The sequence below is a fragment of the Ambystoma mexicanum genome, chromosome 4q (assembly GCF_040938575.1).
Source record: "Ambystoma mexicanum isolate Mex_15411 chromosome 4q, UKY_AmexF1_1, whole genome shotgun sequence".
In the NCBI taxonomy this organism is placed as follows: Eukaryota; Metazoa; Chordata; class Amphibia; order Caudata; family Ambystomatidae; genus Ambystoma; species Ambystoma mexicanum.
In genome coordinates, this window is record NC_090928.1 from 1,182,701,652 (window position 1) to 1,182,728,212 (window position 26,561).

General features: G+C 48.3%; 1 protein-coding gene across 1 annotated transcript in view; it reads right to left on the reverse strand.

Annotated features, from left to right (window-relative positions):
- The window catches only part of DNAH8 (dynein axonemal heavy chain 8), an 8,835,797-nt gene that overhangs the window by 734,675 nt on the left and 8,074,561 nt on the right, over positions 1-26,561 (reverse strand). The window contains exon 80 of the mRNA XM_069608756.1: positions 7,004-7,125. Within this exon, the coding sequence (XP_069464857.1) occupies positions 7,004-7,125 (122 nt within the window). The remainder of the gene's footprint in view (positions 1-7,003; positions 7,126-26,561) is intronic.

The following is a 26,561-nucleotide window of genomic DNA, read 5'->3' on the forward strand; positions in this document are numbered from 1 at the left end:
AATCTCAAAAAACTAGGCCAGAATTACTCTGCCTTTGAGATCGATGGGAACTCTATTAAGGTACGCAAGGAAGTGAAAACTCTAGGCTTCCATCTAGATGCCACCCACTCCTTCAACAAACAGGTGAACTCACTGGCCTCAGCAACAGCTTACACATTTAAGCTCATCAGAGCAGGTAAACACTTTATCTCTAATGACAGTTGCATGATTCTAGCTAGAGCCCTCGTTCTATCTAGACTCGATTACTGTAATGCTTTATATATTGGAGCCAATAAACACATCCTACACAACACTACAAATTCTACAAAACAACACCTTGAGAGCAGCTCTTGATATCCCTAGACGATCACACATTACGATGATAAGGCGCAATAACAATTGGCTGTCGACCCAAGACAAAATCCTACTGAAAGTTGCCTCCCTTACACACAAAGCCATGAACAACATAGCTCCTCCCTATCTAACAGATAGATTTACAGAAAGAAGGTCGTCCGGACCCTCGAGAACCTACAATGCCAACACACTTATCATCCCTAGATTCAAATTGACCAAGGTTGGAGGCGCTAACTTCCCCATCCAGGCGGCCCAAGCATGGAACTCACTGCCCCACACCATACGTGAGGAGAAATCCTACCTTAAATTCAGGTCTAATTACATCAATCATCTGAAGCAATCAATCAACTAGCCAATGCCTCCCCCCCCACCTTTGTTGTTATAATACCTGTAAACTGTAGAATATCATGTATCTGATTTACTGCATCAATGCTACAACCTGTATATCCCTAGCCTTATGTGTAATTATGTAACTATGTAACCTAAACTGTATAATATTCTGTATATAATCTACTGTATCACTGCTACGACCTACATATATTGCTAGCATTATGTGTAGCTATGCAACTATGTAACCTATGCCTCGCATATTCTAGATGAGGCAATAATGAACCCCTCCAAAAAACGAACTTTCTCTGAAAGTTCCTTAATGATCAGTCTAGCCTCCCGCAATTCAAAGTAAAGGGAGTCATAGCCCCTGTCCATACATAGAATCTAGGAGCCGTGAAAGGATTGGAAAGGACAATTCGTCAACCACTGTAGTTATGTCCCCCCCGTAATCCTGGCTAGGCCCTCCTCCTGAGCAGGTAAACACCCACGATGGGACCTGGCGTCCGCCACCTCTTGAAGACACACGCCTCCCTGATTATTCTGGCATGCCCCCAAACCCCCACAAGTGCAAATCATTGGCATAGGTGAACAAAAGGTATCCAATCGAATTGGATTAATAGCATCTGGCTGATAAAAAATAATTTCTGTTAAACCATGAGCAAGGGCTGGAGACTCAGGCTGTGCCCATTGATTTGTCCTGAAATCTAAAGAAAGTCTAACACGCTTCCCCAGTTCAGGCGAGATGGCTGGTGCCAATATAGACACATCAGACACCAAGTTCATCCCCTGTCCCACTTTCCCAGCCATAATGTTATTTATATTTTCTTCAATTCTGGACAATGCTTTATTGAGGTTTCCTGTTGTTTCTATAAGGGAGTTCCAAGCTTCATGGGGTAATGCGTCCAATTGTTTCTCCTCCAAAAGTATCAAACCAGAGCTGCCCATTCTCCCTGCAACAACTCCATCCACTGTGGCTGGGAGGGATTCGGCTGGACCCTGGCTTGAGCTCGAAGTAGAAACCATAAAATGAGTCACATAGCCCCCCACCCACGTTCGAGTCTCACAGGGACGGTGTCCATATAAGATACCATGGATGTAGACTGTACCACCGACCCCATGCTTCTCAAGATTGCCACCATTGTTTAAAACATGTTTAAAAATCTAGATAGTATAATATGACACTGGAGAAATGTGGATGAATACAGATTGAAAGGCCCAGAAATAAATATGGATCAAAACAGGGGGAAATGGCAGTTGATACATACCATAAACCGGAAGCCTTAATCATGATGCTAGAGGGTGGGGGTTGGCGGTTTGCGTACACATTCCCTTACCATTTCAAACCCACCTTACCAAGCTACACCAGCTTCTAACTTGTCCATTGCGTGTGCCACTTCTTGTTCCGTTTGCATGTCGTACAATGGTCATCTCACCCATTCGCTCATCTGTGTTACACCATTGTTAAGCTACATGTCAGATACATATGGGTATGTGCACTTGTGACAGGCAGGTGATCTGACTACATGCTCTGGAGTACAGTGGCACTGTGGGTCTTGTTTGCAGTCACAGTGTTTCCGGCACCGCAAATCGTAGTGAGGTGGACCAGAAAAGCGTGCCGGTACGGTGCATCTGACACCGCTATTTCCGGACCACCGCACTTGTAATGAGGCCCAACGAGTCTCCACAGGCACCACAGAAACGAAGAAAGCAGCAACAACCACAGGAGCAGGAACACTGTGCAGAAGCGTACACCTCAAACAGGGGCTACAAGTTGCACCCCAATTACAGGCAAAAATGGAGAAACCAACAACGGAGGATAATAGAACTCTTTGGTTTTTCCTTGTTGATTCCTCGTTCACACACCAACTCAAAACAGCTGAATCAAAGATAAGAAATTACCACCACTCCACCGTTGGAAACTGAAACAGGTAGGAGGGGTTTTATGGGAACTCCTCCTGCTGGTGGCGCTAGGCTAATAGCGCTAAGCACAATGATGGCTACTGCAGAAGACTGCAGCCGAGGCAGGGCAAGGCTGTGCGGGAGGCACAAAGCTTACAGTGCTCACAATTTGTGAGGATGTTTCACAATCACCACACCTCTCAGCTCTGTTGGGCACAAGCCGTACACCAGACATCACTACTCACAAAAACCTCTACTCCTCTCCTCTCCCCAATGCACTGGTGTGTCGTGCTTCATTGCTCTGATAAGCACCTCAGAGCAAAGGACCTCTGTACATGTCAAGCCACACTGAAGCTATGCCCCAAAGAATACAGCGGATCCAATGCTTCAGCTAGTTCCGACACTGCTATGGTCAGCGGTCATGCAAGCTCTTCCTACACCTGAAACATTGGACTGCAAGTAGGTAGTACTCCATTAAAGTTAGTGGAGACACCTAACTTGAGGAAAATGTTGCACATCATTACAGGATCTTGCAGAGCTGATTCTTCCAACCTGGCCCACAGGAGACAGTCATCAAGATAGGGAAACATGTGCACCTTCTTCTTGTGAGAATGGGTAGTTCTCATCACAATAACCTACCTGAACAGGGACGAAGTAAGGCCCATTGAGAGCAGAACAAACCAGCAGTAGGTGCTGCCCAAAGCACAAAACAAAGTGGGAAGGGATGTGAAAGCAAACTTCCTGCAGATCTAAAGATACAAGCCACTCATTCAACTCCAATGCCTAAATGATCTGTTCCTGGTCCTTTTGGACAAGCTTGTTGAGGAACCCCAGGTCTAGGATATGTCTGAGTCATCCACCCATCTTAGGTACCAGAAAGTTACAGGAATATCTGTTCCTTCTGACTTCCTCTGCTGGAGCAAGCTCCACTGCTTCCTTCATCAAAGGAAGGCCTATTTCTTGGTGCAAGAGTGGTTTCAGAGGAGGCAAATGCAGTGCTAAACATTTTTAGGAAGGTTTTGTTAAGAAATGCAGTTAGTAACCCTGCTCTACCAACTATAAGACCCATATGGCTACAATAATGTGCTGGCAGGCCCACTTGCAAAGTCTTATCCTACTGACCACAGGAGACCTGTATTGGCCACATCAAGGTAGACAAGGTATACATAGCCCCATGAAGAATAGATTGTCTACTAGGTTTGCTGAAAGTGACGTTGCTGTGGAATGATCCACCCTTGGACGTAAAGGAAATGGGCCCACATCTGTCCCTTTTGGAAGAAAATGAAGCAGATTTAAGAAATGCTAGGTTCAATAATTTACCTCTTTGCATGGATGCCTTGAATTTATAGAGGCTTTCATCAGCCTTGTTGCCAAAAGGGTTAGAACCCTCAGAGGGCATGTCCAAAAGCTTTGCCTGGACATCAGCAGAAAAATGTGCAGTACTTTTCTAATGCAGGTGCCGAACAGTCCGACATGTCCAGTTTAGAGTGAAGATGCTAGCCAGCGTTCTTTGACATCCTGTGAAAGGTGCATAAAGGAATCCTGCATTTCTGCAGGGAGTTAATACCCAGCCCTTTCGGGAACCGCCCAAAGGGAATTAGTATACGCGGTAAGAGTACATGGAGCATTTAGGGTGCATAGTGTCAAGCTTACAGATGCAAACACCTTCAAGACACATGCATCCAACATTTTAGAAACCCTGTTAGGGGATGTTGTGAGAAAGTCTGTTGGTCTTGTACCTGCACTTGCTGTCTGAACCACCAGGCTTTCTGACACATTCAAGACACATGCATCCATTCTGACCACCTTCAAGACACATGCATCCAACATTCTAGAAACCCTATTAGGGTATATATGGGGCCTAAAGAATTTGAATACATGGTTTTATTATCCAAAGCTCTCCATCAAACCAGCGATTATGCTTTTTCAGGAGACTATGGCTGTCAATGAATTTCATCTTAATGGCTATGAAACCTTTATGAGTCCAGCAAAGAGAGCACTAGTGGGTCACCCTAGTGGGGGACTAGCTATTGCGATTGATAGGGGGTTCAAAAGTATGACACAAATAATTAATTCATCTGAAGATCTGTTAGCAGTCGAATTGAATTTGGAGGATGAAGAAGAACCCGGCCTTCTAATAGTAAACTTGTATTGGAATCCAGCTAAGTTATCCAGGGCTAGGCGACCATGTGATCCTGCAATATAAACTGCATAATAAAACGCTTGTTTTGGAGATGTCCCTTGCACTACCATTTGTAGACATAGGACGTTCTGGGCTTACGCTTAAATGGAACATCAGTCCTAGCAATTCATGTATAAATCTGTTGAGGAAGAATCTCCAAAAAGCAAATGTATTGAATGTTCTGGATCCATAAATTAGATACAACAGCCCCTACTGGTTTGAATGAAGAATATTCACTAGCAGCATTTCTCTAAATTGACATCAGCCTACCTGAGGATGTTGTTTATGGACATTATGATTATTCAAGTCCTATGTCTAACTGATTCAATATGTATAACAAAAATACAGCACATGCTTTATAATACTTAACCATTGCATATAACACATGCCTTAGAACGATTAAATACTTGTCTACTTGTAAAGAGAAATGTTGATGATCTGATCCATGACATTATATATTTTCATGTCTTGTTTGTAAAAACAACATGTACAGCAAAAGCACAACACCTGTGATAGACTGGTAGAAATTTCATGTATGTAAAAAAGATATCCTCTACTTCACCACAAGAATGAACATCGCAGAAGTGAGAAAATATGAAGTTACATATGTTGTGGGTAACTGATGGTTGACACATTTTTTCATTCAAATACGCAAGCCTAAAAAACAAAGCGTATGAGAGGGTTACTTTTGTTATTTTTCACACATTTCTGACACTTATAAAGACCTCTGTAACAACATAGATGATCTTAAACAACTGAGCCAATTTCCACATGTCATATGCTCGATGACCGTAACACTATAATGATTGCTCATTTATTAAGGACTTGGACATCCACTCCACCATTATCGAGGTAATTACATTTATATTACTTCCATAACTGCAAATCACCTGACAATGGGGTCCTCTGTAGACCAATACACTGTGTGGAGGCCTTCAGACATAGACTACTAAAATGCGTGCAGCATCCACTGAGAACTTTGCATAGATACGAGACGCTGTTGACCTCACCTTAACCTAGGAGACAGACCACTGGACAACCAACAAACCGCTCGCACATGTAAACCAGCTATCCCAGAACTTATCCAGCGAGATTACAGGACAGTTTAACTTCTCTCCTAATTCGACATTCCCGTTCTATTTCAGAACATCGAAGCTGCTCCACAAGGCTACATTCCTTGACAACATGCCTGTTACTAATATGGAACAGGGTAAGAATGCCTTAACTGCACTAGCATTGATCTAAGACTCACGTCCTTTTGACTGTAGAGTTAGACATGATCTTTAAACTTTTACAGTTGCCATCCAACCTTGAATCTATAGACGGACATTTTGAGGAAACGATGTTCACATCCTATGCGGATTACAACACATCTATATAAGAATCCTGGATTCTTAGCGACCACTAGACACAAGGTATTTATTTGCTATGACTTCTATGATCTCTCAGACTCTCCATTTGACCCCACTGCTAACATAGTGAAACAACTCTTTCTCTACACCCATTAAACAGACCCAGCACTTCTGCAAGAATAGGCTGAACAAGAGTGGAACCCACGTGGCAGCGTACATTAGTCTTTTGAACAAACTGCTATGCAGGTGAATTTTGAAGTTACTCATTTCATCAGCACAAATTGTTAAATCTAGAATGCATTACACAGCAAACTGATACAAACCTTCTGTTTACTTTGTAGACAGGCTTGGAGTTTGAAGAAACGCTTTTTTATTGATTATATTGAATTTTATTTGCTACCAATGAAGAGATTGATAGTTTCCCGTAACGTGTTGAGCTTGATGCATTGTTGTATACACTTATTGATTAAAATTATTATTTGCTAAAACACTGTCTGGGAAAGTTATAAAGAAACGCTTAATTGATCCAACATTTAAATTATATCTAAGAATAGAAATTACATTATTACAAACTTCCTTAACTTCTGACTGATAGTCACCATTAATTAGCGTGCGCAGGGGACAGAAGTGTCCATCACTTTTGGGCAATTTTTCCTTTCCCTCCCTCGCACTTCCCTCTTGATACACCTAGCACTTACCAACCCAATCCCTCATCCCAGCCCTCTCTCTGGACTTGCAAGTTCTGAATGCTCACAAGGACTAGTAGGTCCACCTCTATCTTTTATGTTTATATTTGTTTTTCATTCCCATGTTCCCTCCATGTTGCCCTGTGGGCACTTTAAACACAATTTACTTGATGGATAAGCGCCTTACAAATGCACAGTAAAATAAAAATAAAATAAAGCACCTGATTCATAATTTCTGCGAACTGTTGCAGTTTGCTGAGTTCCACAAGATTTAGCCATGTCATATCCAGAATCCAACGGAATGGTTTGTTTGGGCACGCTTTCAGATCGAGTGCAGCACCTCCTGTTCAACACCAATACAAGAATTGTTCATTGGTATCTTTGCTTAACAATTCATCTCTTTAGTTCCATTAACAACTTCAAATAATGTACTTACAATCGTTATCAAAACGTACACACAATAGATCATACCGAGATATTGTTGTGCATATACATTTTAACTAATATCATTTGAAAAAAATATGAACACAAAATACAAGAAAATGTACCTCAAGCTAATAAATGTAATTGTGACTTTAGAACCAAAAAGTTTACCATAGGCTATCTCCTTCTCCATCAGAGTATTGCAGTTGTGTGCAATAAAGAAGATCATACATTGGTGGCTTATACTAATAACACATTTTCTTTCTCTGCATACTGTGAAGACATCCAATGCTTTGGTCTAGGTTATGTGTTAGGCATGACCATGGGGGCCAGATGCCACACACTGATCCATGATGTAGGGCCTGGAGGAGGGAAACAGAGAATCCTCCAAGCTCCCTGGTCATTGTCAGCCCTAAAATAAAAACTTGGTCACTGAATTCATGAGAACAATGGGAAATATTTAGACAACAGTGAAGTCCCTCAAGTCCCATTAGAGGAAAAGCATCCAGTAAAGCCAGATGCGATGTGCATCTTACTCATCATGGATGACAGGGATAATAACTTAAGGATACTCTCCGTACTAAGGTACCCCTTTAACACAACAAGCCTATAATGCAACAAGTTCATCATTTTTCCAAGAAAGCTATCGTAGCTCTTTATTAAGCATTGTGTTCATTGACCAACTCTCAACCGGGGTACTAGATCACCCAAGCACCACTGTGTTATCCCAATTGGTGACACCCTTGCCCCTAAATTCCCCAGAGATTAACCAGACTTCAGACGAATGCATGGATTCCATTACACTATTTGGCTTTGAGTATTTGTCATCAGTGACTAAAGGTTCAGTGCATGCTGGTGGTGAGGAAGGGTTATAGTGCCCAACAGTGGGCCAGAAGAACACCGGATCCCACAACTACAGGCCATAATTAAAACAACAGTTGAATGGAAAGTGGAAGGAACAGCCCCCCGCCTCTTGTGTGCAAACCTGTGAGCTGAGACAGAGTGCTCACAGCCGTTGATGGACTAGGACGACAAGATTTTTACCCGCTATGTGGGTAACCAGCCACAACAAAGATGCAAAGAATGTGACAATCGGGATGGTGGACAAATCTTTTAAAGGGTCGGTCCATGGTGCCACACTGGGATCAATCAGATGCTGCAAAGAAGTGCAGTTCAAATACACAGGACCAACCTCCCACGTCTAGCTATGTAGTTCAATTGGTTTAGCAAAGAGATTGGCAGCTGCATTGAAGTCATAGTTCTTTATCTGTAACGGTATTTCTCCAGCGTTGGTATCTTTCATAGATTCACTTGCTTGAATATTCTCATCATCAGGCTAGGTATCCTCAGTAATTTAAAAATAAATCTATTTCTGAGGCTTGTGGATCTGCTTAGATCACATGCTATACATAGGCTGACATCTAGTGATATGCAGAGTATTACATTTTTTGTTTTTGAAACTCGAAAAGGGACGTCGACACGGCGTGGCAGTAATACTATCCCTAGTGTGACATCACCTGTACCCCTGGCCCTTCACACATCAATTTCCCTCAGATTGTTTTTTTCCGCCATCATAGTCGGACGCAGGTTGCAGAGATCCTTCTTCTGGCTAACGCCTTCACTTATACGAAGTTTACATTTAGACTTTCTTTCTATTCTTTCGACGCCCCTACATCGCAAAACCATTCGTCGACGACAACTATTCACCCATCTCGATTAACTTTGTCTGTGGTCTACCTAGGTCCCAATGAGCCTCGGCCCTGTACAGTAGTAAGAGTGGGGGGAGGTCATAATTCATCTCATTTAGAGAATGCCCATTTCCTTGTTCTTCCTTTCACATCACCGAGCTGCCACCTTTCCATACTATGGAAAACACACTGTTTAAATGTTGTCATGTAACAGAAGGTTTCCCTGGAAGGACTCACACAGGGTTTGTAATCTCGGCCTTCCTAGGGACCATTCCAATAAACAGGGCAAGTCCTGCAAACTATTTCGGCCCAAGACACTAAAGTACTGGAAAACTGAACACTGGACACACCACTCAATTCAGACCGAGGCAGCCATGGACATTGAGTCAGTTTCCTACGTGGGAGCCCCCGACTCAAACAGGGAAGCCGGCGGTTTTGCTACGTAGACGACACCGAGAGGCTCAAGCACCCACACTGCATGCCACACTAAACACACACCTCATGGCCGTCAGTCGAATGCGTCGCTGACCAACAATCCACACGCTGTGTCGAATGGAAGGTCCCAAAAGTCCCTGTCCTCTGGGCCATCGCGTTTGCCATATGACAGGCCCCTAAAACAGAGGCCGCCCGTTTCCGACCCCGCAAGAAAATCAGACAAGTCCTTGTGTACCGGCGACTGTGCGTCAAAAGACAAGTTGACGGCCCTTGCTAATAATTAAAAAATGTGTGAATTCATTAATAAACACGTCCCTGACACTCTCCTCAAATCCAAAACATCAAAACACTCCAAATCTTCAACGCCCCTATCCTCAAAAACACTGGTTATAAACGATAAAGAACACTGCCCATAGCGACACCCTCTCTGGGGCAATGTACCACAAACAGCCCTCTACACCGGAGCCTTTCCCTAAAGCAAGCTCGACTCAGTTGACCCCCAAACAATTTGATAGAGTAATAAGGAGAATGTCTAGCTTTGTTAACTTTTTTGATGAACACCCTGATCAACTGACCAAACGCCAAAGGCTCCCTCAAGGTGAAGCAGCTAATAAGCTGCAGAACCTTTTAAAATTGATACCCAGGAGGCACAAGTCGACAAGGATTTTGTTGAGGACATCCTTTGGGATAAAAGATCTGCGGCACAGTTCATTCCACTGCTCCAATTTATCCAAAGGCACATTCAGACTTCTTTGCTTGTCCCCAACCTGACGAGGGCAGTAAACCTTTTCATGAGAAGATATTTAGACCAGCCCCGTCAGACCCATTGTACATCAAGGGCAGCTAAATCCCACTGTCTTGTGGTGATCACCACAAGGAAAAGAGCAGGCACACCTTTAGCCTATGCCGAAGCCCCTCCTAACATGGAGAGCAAATAAATTGCACACACTGGGCAGGAAAGTAGCTTCCTCGGCTGCTTATCAAGTAAGGATAGCCAACAACACTACGCTCCAGGTGAGTATAATTGCCACTAGTAGGATGAGATCTCACAACAAATAGACTATGCCCTATAGTCCCAGAAAACACAGCTTTTAAAAACAGTAGCTGAAGGTAAACAGGCGGCAAGTTGCACCCTGAAAAATAATCTGAACGCAGCAGATAATGCAGGCCGGATAGTAGCTGAGGGTACCCTCATTAAACCCAATGCATGGCTACATCAATCTGGTTTCAAGCTGCATACCCAAGCCACCTTTTTGTGCCAATTGAGCTTAACATTATGGGGGTAATTCATGGAATAAATGTGTGCCAAAAACATTGGCACAAGCTGGCGCAAGCGTGAAAAAGCCAGCGCAGGCGTGCGAATCGCACGTGTGCGATTCCTGGAAGGCCATGTGCGTGTATTTTCCGGGATGTGCGAAAAATACGCGCGTGGCGCACACATCACTTCCACATCCCGAACGCGTCAGCGCACACATCAAAAAGGGGGAGGAACAAGGGGCGGAACATTCGGAATGGGGAACTATGCCTGAAAATAAGGGCGTAACTGGGGAAGTACCGCTGGGAAGTACACGGAGCGCCCACACGGACGTGAACTACACGTATTCATGGAATAGAATAGGGAAAACCCACGCACGTCAAAACACACGCACACGCACAATTACGTCCATCACACAAAAGCAGGCGGAAGCGCCCTCGTGCAGCATAAAAGTATGCGCAAACCACAAATAAGCATATACAGCTACAATGAATGTCCCGTTCCTCGCAGCAGTGATCGCGGACCACCACAGGAGGAGGAGAATAGCCAGGCCCTGCATTTTTTTGCCCAGGACCAGCCTTTTTGGGATGCCTGATGACCAGGTCTATGGCAGGTATAGGTTTCCACCTCGTATCATCCTAGAGCTGGTCAGGGAGTGGGAGGATGAACTCACATCACCCACCCTGTGCTCCCAAGCATTGAGTCCCTTGGAGAAGGGGCTCAATGTACTGCATTTTTTGGCCACTGGGTCATTTCAGCGGACAACTGCCATAGTGGGGGGTGTCTCACAGGCCACGCAGTCACGTTGCCATGACCAGGTGTTGGCAATCACCACTGCGCGCCCCTCAGTCCGCAGGCACAGAAAACCTGCAGAAAGGCAAGCCGTGGTCCTGGACTGCTACAGGGTGGCACACTTCCCCACAGTGCTCGGTGCCATAGATTGCACCCATGTGGCCCTACGTCCACCTGGGGCCACTAAGCACATCTATCGAAACCGCAAGCACTGGCATTCCATCAACGTGCAGGTGGTATGCGATGCCAAGGGAATCATCACCTCTGTCTATGAAAACTATCCTGGGTCCACCCATGATAGTTTCATATTCAGAATGTCCGCCCTGAGTCGGGCCCTGGAAGCTGGGAAGCATGGCGACACTTGGCTCCTAGGTGAGAACAAATGGCTGTGCACATGCATACATGTCACACACAGATAAATACACAAGCCCAACTAATGACAAGTATTATCACCTTACGAGGGGACAGTGCCTACCCTCTGAGCACCTACATGATGACGCCCATACGGAACACCACAACACCACCCTAGGTAAGATACAACGCAGCCCATATTGCAACCAGGGCCATAGTGGAGCGCACATTCGGAGTGCTCAAGTCACGCTTCCGCTCCCTTGAATGCTCTGGTGGACAGCTATTATGTGCACCCCCAGTAGTGTGCAGGATCATTGTGGCAGCAAGTGTCCTGCACAACGTTGCAACACGGCATGGCGTACCGGTGGACATGGTGGTGCCTCCACATCCCCAACCACACGCATGGCCGCTGCGCATGGGGGGGGAAAGGGCAAGTGGCGTGGCAGCCCGTATCCATATTGTGGCCACATTTTTCACCTAAACTCCAACCCCTGCGGAGTGCACACAGGCCTGACACATAGCAGGTTACAATCGATGATGAGAAAGGGACAGTTAACTGTCACTACCTTACCACCCTGAGAATGTTTCCACAGAAGTGCCACATTGTGTGTATCCCTACCTAATGAAACACAACCAATCCCATGTGACCAAAGGGAACACATGCAAGGCATTCCCCCCCTAGCTAAACAGGGCATGAATGGACTGGTATGCCACCCAAATCCTCCCAACACTCCTGATCCCCGACTGCCACACCGTACCATGGTATGCAACGGCAAAACATCCAACCATATGCACAACACATGACACAATAGTCATGAAGTGCCACGTGAGAAATGTAAATAGGCACCAGACAATTATACCTGACATGGAATCGGAATAAAGGAGTGACCAAAACCTCACACCCTGAAAACGGTGGCACAAATGCATACCACCAGTGGTGCAACCAACAAAAGTCAGAATACCTGTTGCCATGCACATTGGACAATTGCAAATTGCCATATCAAACAATGCACACTGCACAGCACAGTGAGTGTGCATTGCATTGGTGAAAACCCTTCTGCATCATTTCAAAAAATGGCATTCAACCAAATATTACCCTGTCATGCATGTACACGGTCAATGACTCAGAAGTGAACATGGATTGTCGTGACACAGCATGCTTGAGAAGGCAATCTGGGTGCACGCGTTTGCATGCTGTCAATGTAGTTGGGGGGTGTTGCCTAAGTGTATTTGGCTGTATGGAGATGCCTAGAATACATGCATGTGAAATGAAGAGAATGCCAGTGTCCCGTACACAGCACATGTGAACATAGCACCAAGGACTCCCCTGTGTGTCAAACCACACCCATCCCCTGACACCTCAAAATAAAGCACTACATTGCATCGGCCATTGACCAGCAGAACATATCATGTACAGAGTACCCCACATCAGCAATGGCAGACAGTGACCCATTACTGAATCATAGAAATCCATAATATGACCTACACTCAAACTTCATCAAAGCGCATCAATGAGGGAGGGAACAAGGGAGAAGAACAGTACATTCCTATATGTCCTTCAAACAGTCCACAGTGTGATAATGAATTGGAAAAGCAAAGTACATATTACAAGTGCCTGGACCAATAAGGGAGAGTCTAGGGAGGGATGTTGGATGACATAACTAGCATCAACATTCCTATGCCTGTCGGCAATAGTCGCAGTGCAGGAGTCACATAAGGAGGTGAGTGATGGAAGAGGAGGGAAGAGGTGAGGAGAGTAACACAACAAGTGACAAACTGTGGTAGGTCTACAAAGAATCAAGATAGTGCTGGGGAGAGGGAGAAGAAAGACAGAAGGGAGAGGGGGAAGAGATGACCTGTAATCAGTGGTGGAGGGACTAATGATCAAATTAACTGGCAAAACTATACTTAACATGGCGAATGTGGGGTGTGGAAGGACGGAGGCGGAAGGGCAAATGTCAGCAAAGAACAAGCACCTACGTATCACCATGGCCGATGGCAATTGGGGTAGTGGTTGAAAATGACAACCAGAGTACAAGTAGGAGGCTAAAGGGTGGTGGAGAGGGAGAGGAAGGAGAGAAGGGAGGAGGCCAAGCTCCAAATGACTAATGGGGAAGATGGTGAAAGAAAGCACACACAGGGGGCAGAGGGAAACCTGACGTTGCAGGAGAGTAGGGGATGTGATGATGAAGGGGGAGACAGAGGGACACTGACAGGGGCAGGGGAGACAGGGGGGCATTCAAGTGACTGAGAAGGCATGTGGACAGGTCCAGACAAGGCCACCTTTGTAGGCTTTTGGCAGTGGTGGCAGGCTCAAGCATCCTGGTTGGCCAGATTGTCACAAGGACCAAGTCCAAACAGTGGGAGGGGGGAGCAGGTCCAGGACACAAACAGGAAATTTAAATCACAAAAATGTAGTCATATTTCAGATGTCACATCCAAACACCAGCCAGGGCTGGGAAATGTCCAAAGTGGTGCTAGCAAGTAATGGGTGGTTGTTGAAATCCGTGGTGACAGGGGTAACTCAGCATGCAGCCTTCATGTGGCATATCAAAATCACTGTGGGGAAACTGTCCCAATGCAACATTCTCAGCACATGGACTCCTCCCACCATCAGTGTGTTGTATGCAGCCAAAGGGTGCATGGTACCAGCTACAGCAGGAAGTGCATCAACATAGACAGTCAATACCTAACAAACATCTCAAGCAACATGATGAAATACACAGTCAGCATAATACTCACCAAAGTGAAGTGCAGACATGCATTGGAGAAACCATCTGGAATACCCACTAGGGGTGTACACACAAGTAGAATTGCAGGCTGGCCACAGATATAACGGAAGCCCAATGCCCATGTGTGATATGCTGTTACACCGAGCCATCCTTGCGAGCCCCTGGTAAAGGGAAGCAGGACTAGCATATGTGTCAGGACCTAAGCAAAACACATACACAAGACAAGACTGAACGGGCCCAGCTGGAACACAGAGTGGATTCCTTCCGATGACACAAAGCACCACACTGTCACATGTATGCACATTAGACAAAATAAAATTGAAAAAAAAAAAAATTCTAAAGAAAATACAAATTAAATCAAATAATCAATTGAAATAAAAAAATGAAGAGCAATGAAAGAAAGAAAAGCAAAATCAATAAAATTGAAGAAAACCAGAAAAAACATAACAAATAAAAAGCAAAGGGAAGTCATTGAAAAAGAACAACAAAATAACAGAAAAAGAATAATAATGAAAATAAAAAGATAACATACTTCCCAAAAACCATACAATTTGGATGAAAAATCAAAAATATTTTTAGAAAACAAACTGCTGGAAAAAAATCAAAAATTTGCAGGAAAAAAATAAATAAAAAATGGCCATATATTACCCGGGGGTAAAAAAAAAAACCCTCACTGGACTCAGCGCCTGCACGGCCCGACCTATGTGGGAGCTAGGTTGTCATCGTTACCCTCTGGATCTGAATCAGAAGGTGGACGTGGTGCAGTTTACTCACCATGCCTAGCCGCGCCTTGCCCCTCAATGGCAGCAAGTATGCGGGTCTGGTAAACCAGGTCCTGGCAGGCAATGAGACTGAGGTCAGCATGCATTACCTCACGTGTCACACGTTCTTCCTCCTACAGGGACTGACGTGTGAGACGGAGTTCTGCTTGCATGGCCTCACCTGACAAACAGAGTGACTCCCGGCTTGCATGGAGTTCAGCCGAGATGGTTCTTTCAAGCTGTACCTTCCTGTCTTTTGTCCGCCTACTCTGATCCATCATGAGGTCAGCTAGAATAGATCGAAGGGCTTGTTGTTCCACCCTGTGGGCCTCACGGTGTGCCTCTGCTTGAGCATTAAGTGTTTCACGCAGAGCCACTATTTCAGCCCGGCGCGCCCTCTCATACGCCGCCATGCCCAGCCTAAGTAAGTGACACGTGGATTGTGTAGCGCACTGATGGAGCACCATTTGCCTTACAGAGGGGAGGATGGAATGGGCCACACTTTACATACCCTGAGCAATCATCTCAACTGCTCCCTCGTGTTGCTGCGCTATGGCAATCATGGAACGCTCCCACTCAGTTGACCCTGGTGGCACACGGCCACCACGTTGCCGGACACCACACCTGCTGGGCCCAAGGAGCGTGATCCTTGCTGGGTTCGTGCCGCCCGTGGCTGCAGGACTGCATCCCTATGTCGAACTGATGCCCCAGGAAAATGGCCAACTGGTGTCGAGTGTGACCGTGCACCCGTAACCACCACAGGCGGACATTCCAACCCTGCCTGCAGGTGTTGCAGACAGAAGACCATCCAACACAGGATCACCTACCAGCGACGACACTTCATGATGCAGATCCGGCTCAACATAGTGGTCAGAGGATACATCAGAGCCAGAGTCAGCTCTGGACACGATGGCCTGGAGCACCTGTGGGTTCTCATGGGCTGCCACCCCAGAACCACCAGTGGTGCTTGGTTGGCCATGTGAACTGACCACCATGTCTGGGATGACATCTTCATCCTCTGCTGCCAGTGCGTCATCACCTGCAACATAAAGAAAAGAAACAAGAACACGCATGTCAGTAGCACATTCCACACACATACAGTTCACAACATTGACAGCCAAATAATGAAACAGCCATGTCACAGGCAACTCAAACCCCAACATGCATCCAGTGGCATTGCAATGCAGGACCATCCCAAAAGCAGAAAAGGATGTGTTCAAAATGTGAATGCAACACATGTATTGCATGTTGCATATCACCTGTATCACACAAAACCTCTCGAAGGCATATATCCAATGCCAAAATGAGATTTGGGAAAAAATAGTCGGCACATAGCATAAGCATGTGTGAACACACAAATAGACACAGCTAGAAATGTAACCGAACACACCATGATACATGTAACATGCATGTTCATGTGCAGCACTCAACTACAAGCAACTATGCACAGTACATGTGTCATACGAGGCACCTACACTAGTGCATTTCCATACTGTGAGAGGAGGGACATGGGTACATACATGTCTGGTCAACATCACACAGCACCATCCTGATTACACGTTGAAGGGCTTAACTTGGCACAGGAGTGGGTGTGTGCGTTGCAGTGCATGTGTAGCCCTTCAATTTACAACATCAAGACGTACGTAGTGATGACAATATTCAAACATTATGGCAGTGTAACAGCAATTGCAGCCATCATGTGCAAATGGCATCCACCAGGTAGCATGGTTTCCGTGAAACACCCGCCCTCTGGCCAATAGCAGGGAGGCACTGCATGGCAATGACATGTTCCACGCAGAACTGTGCATTGCCAGACAGTGTCGGCGTGGGTTTATTGCATTTCGTCAGTCAAATGTCACTACAGGCGATGAGAAGTGGACATGATGGAGGAGAGGTGAGGAACCATCCATAGTACATCCGTGCATATCGAAGACAACACCAGTTGCAAAGTGGTTGTGGGCCTGTAACTGGGGGAGCCATGGCCATGATACAGATGTGCACAGCCTAAGTCGTGCGTGATGACACACAGACCTACAGTGAGCATGACATGGCTGTCCAAATGAGATGACACTTGGATCATCCTGGACAAATACAACACTGAGCAGGTGGTCAAGGACACCTAGGGATATACATGGAATGCACATGTAACATGATCCAGCACATATGTGCACAATGAGCCACTGCCATCAGCACACTTAGAGTGAGCCACACTGCACCAAGGACAAAGGACGCGTATGACATGATGTGACATCTCAGCAAGATTGCGCTCGTACACAAGTGGCTTAGAGCGCAAACAAGCAAAGAGAGGGGAACAAGGGAGAAAAAGAATTCAAAACAACTATCATACTGGGCACAGTGACATACGGAACACGCTAGTGCATGGAGAAGGGATAAACGGTTGAAGACCCAGGAAGGGGAAGAAGGGGAACGTGCCAAACAGAGGAGACCAAAGAAGGAAAATTAAGTCCAATCATAGAATGTCCATTCAAAAAGTGGTAGTGCAGGCAGCAAGTGGCAAGTTTTGGACAGGGCAAATCTGATGAGTGCAGACAAAAGAGTGCTGGACTGTATGGGGACACGCACTGGACCCATTGATATGGGAGGCCTGTAGGCAGCAGGGAGGCAGGGTGAGCAGGTAACTGATCCGATGGACAGAGTGTGTGCAGGGGCACAGTGCCAACAGAGGAAACTGTTGAGCTGTGTGGAAGAGGGGCTAATGCTGGAGCAAGTAGGAAGGTGTTGAGGTGCTTCCAGAAGCAGATATATCTCTCCTCAAGATTCAACGTGGCCAGTTGGATGTTCAAAAGTGAGCTCCCAGCTGTACACACGGATCTGCTCCTACCTTATTTATTCAATTAACGACTGACCTTGAGGGAGTGTGGGGTAGAGGAGCAAAGGACTCAAGAGGGGAGGAATTGGTAGAGGGATTGTTGAAGATATTTTCTACCCAGTCCCAAAAAAGCCTTGTGCACAATGCAGAGGGTCTGAAGCAGGGGCGTTGCTAGGGGGGGGGCTAAGGGGGCTATAGCCCCTGATCTTTTGGTTGTAGCCCCGGATAGAATCTCAGGAGCTACAGCCAAAAGACTAGCTAGCCCCGAGTCCCAACAGTTCTGACATCAGCTTAGCCCCTGGTCTTTTCCAGACCTAGCAACTCCCCTGGTCTGAAGTAACATTCTTGCATCCACTGGTAGCCAATGAAGGGATCACAGAGCTGGAAAGATAGGATCCCAGGGCTTGAGGCCAAGGACAAGTCTTGCAGTCCTGTATGGATTAGCGGAGGAGGGTGGAGGGTGGAAGCAGGTCGAATATTGAAAGAGACTACACAGTACCCCAACCTTGAGTAAACCAGAGCTTGACAGACTGTCAGCATGTAGGAGAATGTTAGGAAAGGCACAGTACCCTTGAGGAGGTGGAGCAAGAAGTTAATCCATCTCAAGATACGTCATAAATGTGTGTGTAAAAGGGATGTGTAGAGTCATAGGTGACCCTGAGGTTCTTGGACTTGCAGGTGGAGGCAGGAGGAGGGCCAAGTGGGGCTGGCCAGAGATTGATGGCAAAGGATGGCAAAGGTGTATCGATGAAGAGGATGCCAGTCTTGCTGGCATTCCGACAGAGACCTTTGGTAGTACACCAAAAGCAAATGGCAATGAGGCTATCAGAAATAAGGGAGGGACAAGAGGTGGCCAAAGGCAGCCAGGAAATGAGTTGGTTGCCATCAGCATAGCACCGGAACTCGTACAAAAAAATGATAATGCAGTAGTCAAGAGCTGCCACTTGCTCTCCATGAATTGGGGACGAGAGGTCAGACCCCTGGTGAACAACACAGGTGGTGAGGGAGATTGAAGATAGGAAAGAGCCAACTTGTAACTGGGCGGGTCACACATGCCAAACACACATGTCATTGAGTTACACGCATCAATACTCACCAGATGATGCATCATAATCCATCCTCTATCCCACTCCACAGATTTGTTCTTCCGGGATGAACTCTGAAGCAATCTCCTCATGCTGAGTGAGTTCATCCTCCTCTGGTGGTGGCCTACCACCAGTCACCAGAGACATGGTGTAATTGGAGGCACGCTTTTGCTTAGCAGTGCGTCTGAGGTCATTCCAGCGCTTGTAGCAGTCCTGAGCTGTGCGCACCTGGAATCCCATGGATGTCACACCTTCCACAACATGTTGCCAGTGGACCCAACGCTGTTGATGCATAATATGGCACTGTGGGCCCACAAGCATATTGAGTTGGTGTTCCGACACGTAGTCCACAAGGAAGTCCAGTTCCTGATTGCAGAAAGGCTTTTTCCTTGATGTGCCGGAGGCCGGAGCTGTGTCTGGGGTCCCAGCCTCTTGTTCAGGAGCATGCTTCCTCCTTTTGGACGGTGGTGCTGACCCTGAGGGGGCAATGTGGCCCTGATCAGTGGGGGCAGTGGCGCTGGTGGACTGGACCAAGGCAGTGGGTGTTGGTATGAGGACAGAAGGTCTGGCTTGGCTCTGAGTCACTGCCGGGGTAGTGTTGGCTGCATCTGCATATGCAGTTACCACCACCTAGCTGCTTGGGGCAGCAGATGTCATAACTGCCCCAGATATGTGTGCCACAGTCACAGCCACAGTGGATGCACATGAGCCCAACCTCCGGACAAGATGGAAATCGTCCTGGGAGTCCTCGTCACACAACGCAGCATGCGCTGCCTGACCCAGAGCCCGGGTGGAACTCTGAAGCAATCTCCTCATGCTGAGTGAGTTCATCCTCCTCTGGTGGTGGCCCACCACCAGTCCACAGCTGCACCTGCAGCTACCACCACCGGTGGGCCCGTGACAGCAGATGTAAATTGCTATTGGGTAATATGGGCGCCAGGTTGTGATGCAACAGCTGCATCACCAGGAACCACAAGGGGTGGTGGCATGTCTGCACCAGCACGGGGCTGTGAATCCCGTCCCGGAGGGGCACCCCTGCCTCTTCCCCCCCTGTAGCCACCCTGGCCATCCTGGACTCGCCGTCCTCCCTAGTCTCCGCGCCCACGTGCCCGACCACATCCAGCCCTGGGAGGATGCCCAACTTTGCCGCCCTTAGCCTTTGGTGGCCTCCCAACCATGGCACCAATGGAAAATGGGCGATGGGAGGTTCACTCAACAATTGTCCTGGGCAATTGGCTAGAAGGGGGCAGGGTACTTGATGGAATAGGTAAACCAGTGCCCCTGCAAGGCTGTGTGTGACCCCTGGGGAAACATGACGGGTCACGCAATGCTCAGGCACCCCAAAAAAAAGAAAAAAAGAAAAAAAATCAAAAAAAAGAAAACAATACAAGAATAGGAAATTGGAGGAAAAAAATAAATAATACTGTGCACGCGACCCCGATAGCCCACGTGCATGAATTTTACTGCCAGCAGTACGGTGTGGCACAAAGGAACACAAAAAACACTTACGCGTGGAACACGCGGGCTACTATGACTTCTAAACAGTACGCATGCACAGGGGGAACCACAGTGGGAAAAAAGCATATGCGACTCACCGCATGCCTTGCGTGGAAAAAAAAAACACAAAAACACACATAGGCAACACCCCACCAAAAGAAGAGGTACGGACTTCAGACAATGTGAAGTAATCCCGTGCGATTCCAGCAGAGTAAACACACATGTCGGTCTCCAGGAACAGCACGTGGAGTGTTTTGCTGGCCCGCGCTCACCTTTAACCCGTGCTGAAGGCAACACCCGCGCGCGTAACGTCATGTACGCACTAAGGGCCTTTCCGCGAAATACACGCATCCACACACGGATGTGATTTTTTTACACGTGCCGAATCACCATTCACCCATGACTAGGGAAACGCCCGCACATATCACGTCACATACGCGCTTTCCTCGAATTACACGCTGACGTGCTGTTTTTTCACGTACCAAATCATTCCGTATCAAGCTGGACATGCAACAAAACACGGAAGACCACACTCCTGCCCAGAAGGCCATTTTCCTGCCCCCCAGAGCCCGAGCAGACTCCCACCTGCCATCTGCTGCTGCCTGCATGCCTGCTGGCCACCTGCCCTGCCATTTGGTGCCTGCACATCAGCCATCTGCAGGGGTCCAGTTGCTCTGACCACACCTGCCGGAATAGAAGACTCCCGACTGAAGTTCCATCGCTCCACAGCCCAGCCTCAGGACCCAGTTGCCCAGCCACACCTGCCTCGAGGGTTGCCATGTTGGGGGAAACACCATCAGACACCACTGGCAACCCCCAGCCAGAGAGGCAGAGGGCTACAAGCTTCAGTGCCGCTGTAACGCTCACTTGGTATCCACGGGGACGTCACTGAGCCTGTTCTGACCTCTTACGACCTCAAACCCTTCCCTGGAGGCTATTCGACTGGAGACTGGGCCTGAAACACAGGATTGTTAGAGTTTAACTCCCTATTGTCTCTGTGTGCTTGAACCCCTTCTTCCCCGGGGGCCAACCCTTCCCTTTGATCCACAGCTCACCTTGTTTTCTTGGATAGTGTGCTCTCCGTCCTGCTTTCAGCGCAGGGGCGCGTTGATTGATGCGGGCTCGTTGCTGCCTAGTTACTTCACTTGCAAGGGTCCGACAGGTAAGTATAATGAGTCTTTTGAACAGTTCTCTAACTTCGTTCCTTTCCTTCCTTAGATGATGGCCGGCGTCCAGGGATGGCGGCGTGCTGCTGAGATGAGTAGCGCTGAAGGTGAGTGAAAGCGCGATGCGCGATGCACCACTTTCATATTTGCATTGAACTGAGTTCTTTTTCTGTGTCTTTTAGGTACCGCAACGTTTTCAGCGTGGATGCCGGTTATGAAGAACAAATGCAGTGGGTAAGCGTGGTATGCAGCGCCTCTAGATGTTTCCACGCTAACCTGGAGTGTCTTTTCCCTCTTGCAGATGGATGAGAAGTTCCGGAGACAGAGTTCCCCCAGAGCGGCTGGGATTCAGGTAAGCGTTTGAAGCTCGTACAGTATTTAAAAATAAGGGAAGATTTGCAGAATGCTTACTAATGCCTTTTTCTATTCTTTTCCCTTTTCCTTAGGAAACGGCGTGCCGTGATGCGAATGACACCGCCGAAGATGCCCGCAGAACAGATTGAGCGATGAATGATAAGCAGAAGCGCCGCAAGGTAAGGCTGTTCCTAACAGTGTTCTTGTTCTTGCAGGAGTTGAGCACAGACGAAAGATGCAGGCCTACTGGAGACCGATCCAAACACGGTGAGTGTCACGCTGCAGGTGCAGAAAACGCAAAGCATGTTTCTCAGCCTGGGTGTGGCTTAAATAGTCTCTGGGTATCCCAGGTGTCTCTGGGCTGAACCACACCCAAAAGACTAGACCGCACATGCAGTTCTGGGAACCGAAATATGTGGGGGCATCCATCTTGTCCCCATCGATGCACTACAAGTCCAATCCGCAATGTTATCCTATGGGAGTGAGTGAGTCTGGTGCCACAAGTGCCAAGTCTTACTCCAAGTGGGTCTTTGGAGGGATAGTGAGGCCCTTGAGGGCCATGTAGGTGATCGTGGCCTGGCTCCAGCCTGACATCTTGGAGAGCTGGGGACATGAGGGCGAGGAATCATGACAGCCGCAGAATTTGGTATCCAGGTGGAGCAAGTCATTATGATGCCCTCTACGGAAGAAGAGGCGCCGACAAGGATGGACGTGAGGGGATCTGGAAGGGCATCGAGGCTGCCATCAACGTGGAGGGGGTGGCAGTCCACGACACACAACACGTCCGGAAGCGCTGGGAGGACCTCAGGTCCAGGACCCTCAGGAAGGCCCGGCGCCTCTTGGAAGCAGCGGGTGCAGTGAGGCGCCGGGTCCACCTTACCACCGACAACAAGAGAGTCCTGGAACGTATACGCCCATCGCTTCCCCGCCAGATCCTCGAGAGGCAGAGCAGTCCGGAGTCGAGCAGTAAGTGTCCATACGTGCTTATTGGGCGCAGTGCATGTTGAGGTGTGCCAGGAGTACGCAGCTTGGACATATGTCTGAAAAGGCCCATGCATGGATATGGATGTGCAGGGACATGACCGTGCTGCATGTGAGTCCTGTCATGTGTGATGCACATCAATGGTGTATGTGTTCAAAAGCATGATGCACGAATGCATGTGGGGATGCATACATGTTAGTATTTCTGTGTATGTACTATGGCATGGTTGCGGTGTGACACATGGATGCTGGTTCCACCTTCATGTACGTTCATGGCATAAATGTGCGTGTGTGTGTTTGACATGTGTGCGACTGTGATACCCCATGGATGCACGTGACACAGACATGTCTGAACCCCATTGGCAGATGTGATATAGTTGCCGATGATTGCTCTGTGACAGGTGGTGGATATGTACAGATGCATGTCTGTCTGTTGGCGCATGTGCATGTGTTCGGCACTCCCCATGTTGCTTGTGACGTCATGCCAACCTTCGGATGTTCATGCTGTTGTGTGCGTATGGATGCTGCTGCCTGGAGCACGATTCCTGTCAAATTCTGCATGTGTGTGGGTTCTAATGATATGAGTGTTGGGTAGTGTGCTAGCATCTGTGAAGTTTGACACTGCCACTCATGTGCAACTTTGATATGTGTATCCGACCATTGTACAGTGCCCTGATGCCTGTGTTCTGTCACTCCCTGTCTGCAGCGTCGAGTGATGAAGAGGGCGGAGACGGTGCTGTGGAGCACAGAGGCAGGGATACCACCGCCATCCGGATATGCAATGCCCAGCTCTCCTCCCACGTTGTCATCTCTTCCGGCAGTGAGGAGTCTGTTGCCGCGTCCCTGGCCACAGCTGCCGAGGGAAGGTCAGAGAGGCAGAGGTTGAAGGTGGACTCCTCGGCAGCTGAGCCCCCACAGGGGCCTATGGAAGAAGATGGCACGGAGTCATCCAGGTTGGTGGGGAGTTTGGTTGAGGAGGAGGCCGTGGAAGGCCCACGCACGGGGCCTGGATGGGGGCATTCCACTGGTGCTAGTGGTGCAGTCCAGGGGCAGGGACAGGAGGCAGCACAGGCCGCCACGGAGGTGCCTGTGTGTAATCCTGTCCCCGATCCTGTGACTGCATCATCCCGCACCAGCATGGATGCCTTCGTCCAGACCTGTTTTCAGGGAGGGGATGCGCGAACAACAACTGGCCTTCCTCTCCCTGCGGACGTGGCAATCCAGGACCGCATTGAGCCTGTCCTAGCTGGGCTGGCGTTGCGTCAACGTGGTATTCGGGATGACGTGTAGGGTTCTCGTGAGGACAATGCACGTCATTTCGAATACCTCATTGACCGCATCAGCCTACTAGGACAGGTCACCCAGGCTGGGTTCCTCCGTGTGCTGGATCTTCTAGCGACCCCCTCCTCAACTGAACCCCCTATGCGCCAGTCCTCCTCCATGCCATCTTCCTGCCCAAGTATCACCTGGCACCCTGTGGAGCTGCCCCTGAACCAGTTGCCAGACTGGTGGACGACACATCCCTGCCACAGTCGGGAGTCGGAGGTCCAGCAGGGGTGGCCACCCCAACAACTGGACCCCAGCAAGAGGAGGACGTGCAGGCGTCGACCAGCAGGGCACATGCACGGCAGCAGTAGGCTCAGGGTGGGAGCCATGATGGCTCGGGCCTTCAACATCACAGGGGAAGGCATCGGCCAGAGGGCAGGCGGACCCTGGATTGGGAGTGTCTTCCATGTGGCAGCGGATGGGCCAGCGGATAGATGCGGAGCGGCGGCGGGCGGAGGAGGCACGGCTCACTATGGTCAGGGCGGAGAACTCCATGCCCAGGGCATTGAGGCGGGCTGAGTGCCTCGAGGCGACTCGCAGGGAGTTGGAACAGGCCAGGACTGCATCCCTGCGAGACCTTGAGGCCAGGGAAGCGGCCCACCTCCGGGACATCGACATGGAGTTTGATGATGCCCTAGCCAGGAACATCAACGAGTGAACTGTTGGACTTGCCCGCCGCCATTGTACATAATTCATTAGTGTTAGGTTTCCTTTGTTTTTCCTTTTATTTTGGAGTTAATGGACATTGCTCCACTTCGTGTAGATAGTTTTTTTTTCATAGGACTTTTTTGTAGGTTTCCTTTTGTTTGTGGATCATGGACCATTTGGACTTCCATTGTACATACTTGCAGACTTGTACATTCGTTCTTTTTCAATTTTCCCATGGATCAATGGTTTTCTTTTATTTGGATTATTTTTTTCTTTTCTTATTGACATTGGCAATGGACCACTTATTTATTCAACATGACGTTTTTGTTTTTATTCATTGGATTAACATTTCTTTTGGCAACATCTGTCATTGTACATTGATTTTCAAGTTTAATTTCCTCTATGTTAGTTCATTATGTTTTTAATACATGTTTTCTAACTTCATGATTGGTGTTGTGTTCTATCATTGGTTGTGTGCATGTCTCAATGAACACTGCCTCAGTCATGTGTTGCCACTGTGTGGCTCCGTTGTGCATTCCTGCATGGGTTTGGTGGTTCTTTCTAGACTGTCATTGCATGGGTAATCTGGGAGTGGGTTCTGTTGATGGTTGAATGTTTGTACCGGGGGAAAGGGCAATAAGGGTTGGCACGAGGGACATGGGTCTGTTTTGTTAGGACATGTTGTTTGGTGGGCCATGTGTTGGGGCCTGCTGGCAGGTGCCCGTCACTGGAGGGTGGGTGCTTTGGATGGGTGGCTGGGGGACATGATTCAGGGCCTGCAGGCAGGTGCCCGTCACTGGTGGGTGTGTGGACGGGTGGGAGACCGGAGTCGGGGCCTGCTGGCAGGTGCCCGTCACTGGTGGGTGGGTGGGGGACATGTGTCGGTGCTCCTGAGCGCATGGTGCCATGTGGGCTGCCCGCGGGGCATGCCCAGGGGTGTAGGGTAGTCCCCTGTGGTGTAGGCTGCCTGCAGGGCATGGTCCGAGTGGATGGGCTGCCTGCAGATAATGGGGAAGGGGGAAAGGGCTCACCCGGGAGGGCCCACACTGCCAAATCGGGTGTAAAAGTCCACACGCACCCATCGGAATACGCGTACCCTGCCCGCGCTAGCAAAAATGCATGTAAAAGTCCATGAGCACCCCCTCGGAATATGCGTACCCCGCCCGGCTAGCGAAAACGTGTGTAAAAGCACAGGCGGGGTATGTGTATTCTGGGGGTGCCCATGGACTTTTACACACGATTTGGCAGTGTGGCCCTCACGGGTGTGCCCTTTCCCCCCTACCCATGCCCTGCAGGCAGCCCATCCACCGGACCATTCCCTGCAGGCAGCCCACACCACAGGGGACTACCCTAGACCCATGGGCATGCCCCACAGACAGCTCACATGGCACCATGCACTCAGGAGCACCGACACATGTCCTCCTGCTGATGTGACAGGCACCTGCCGGCAGACCC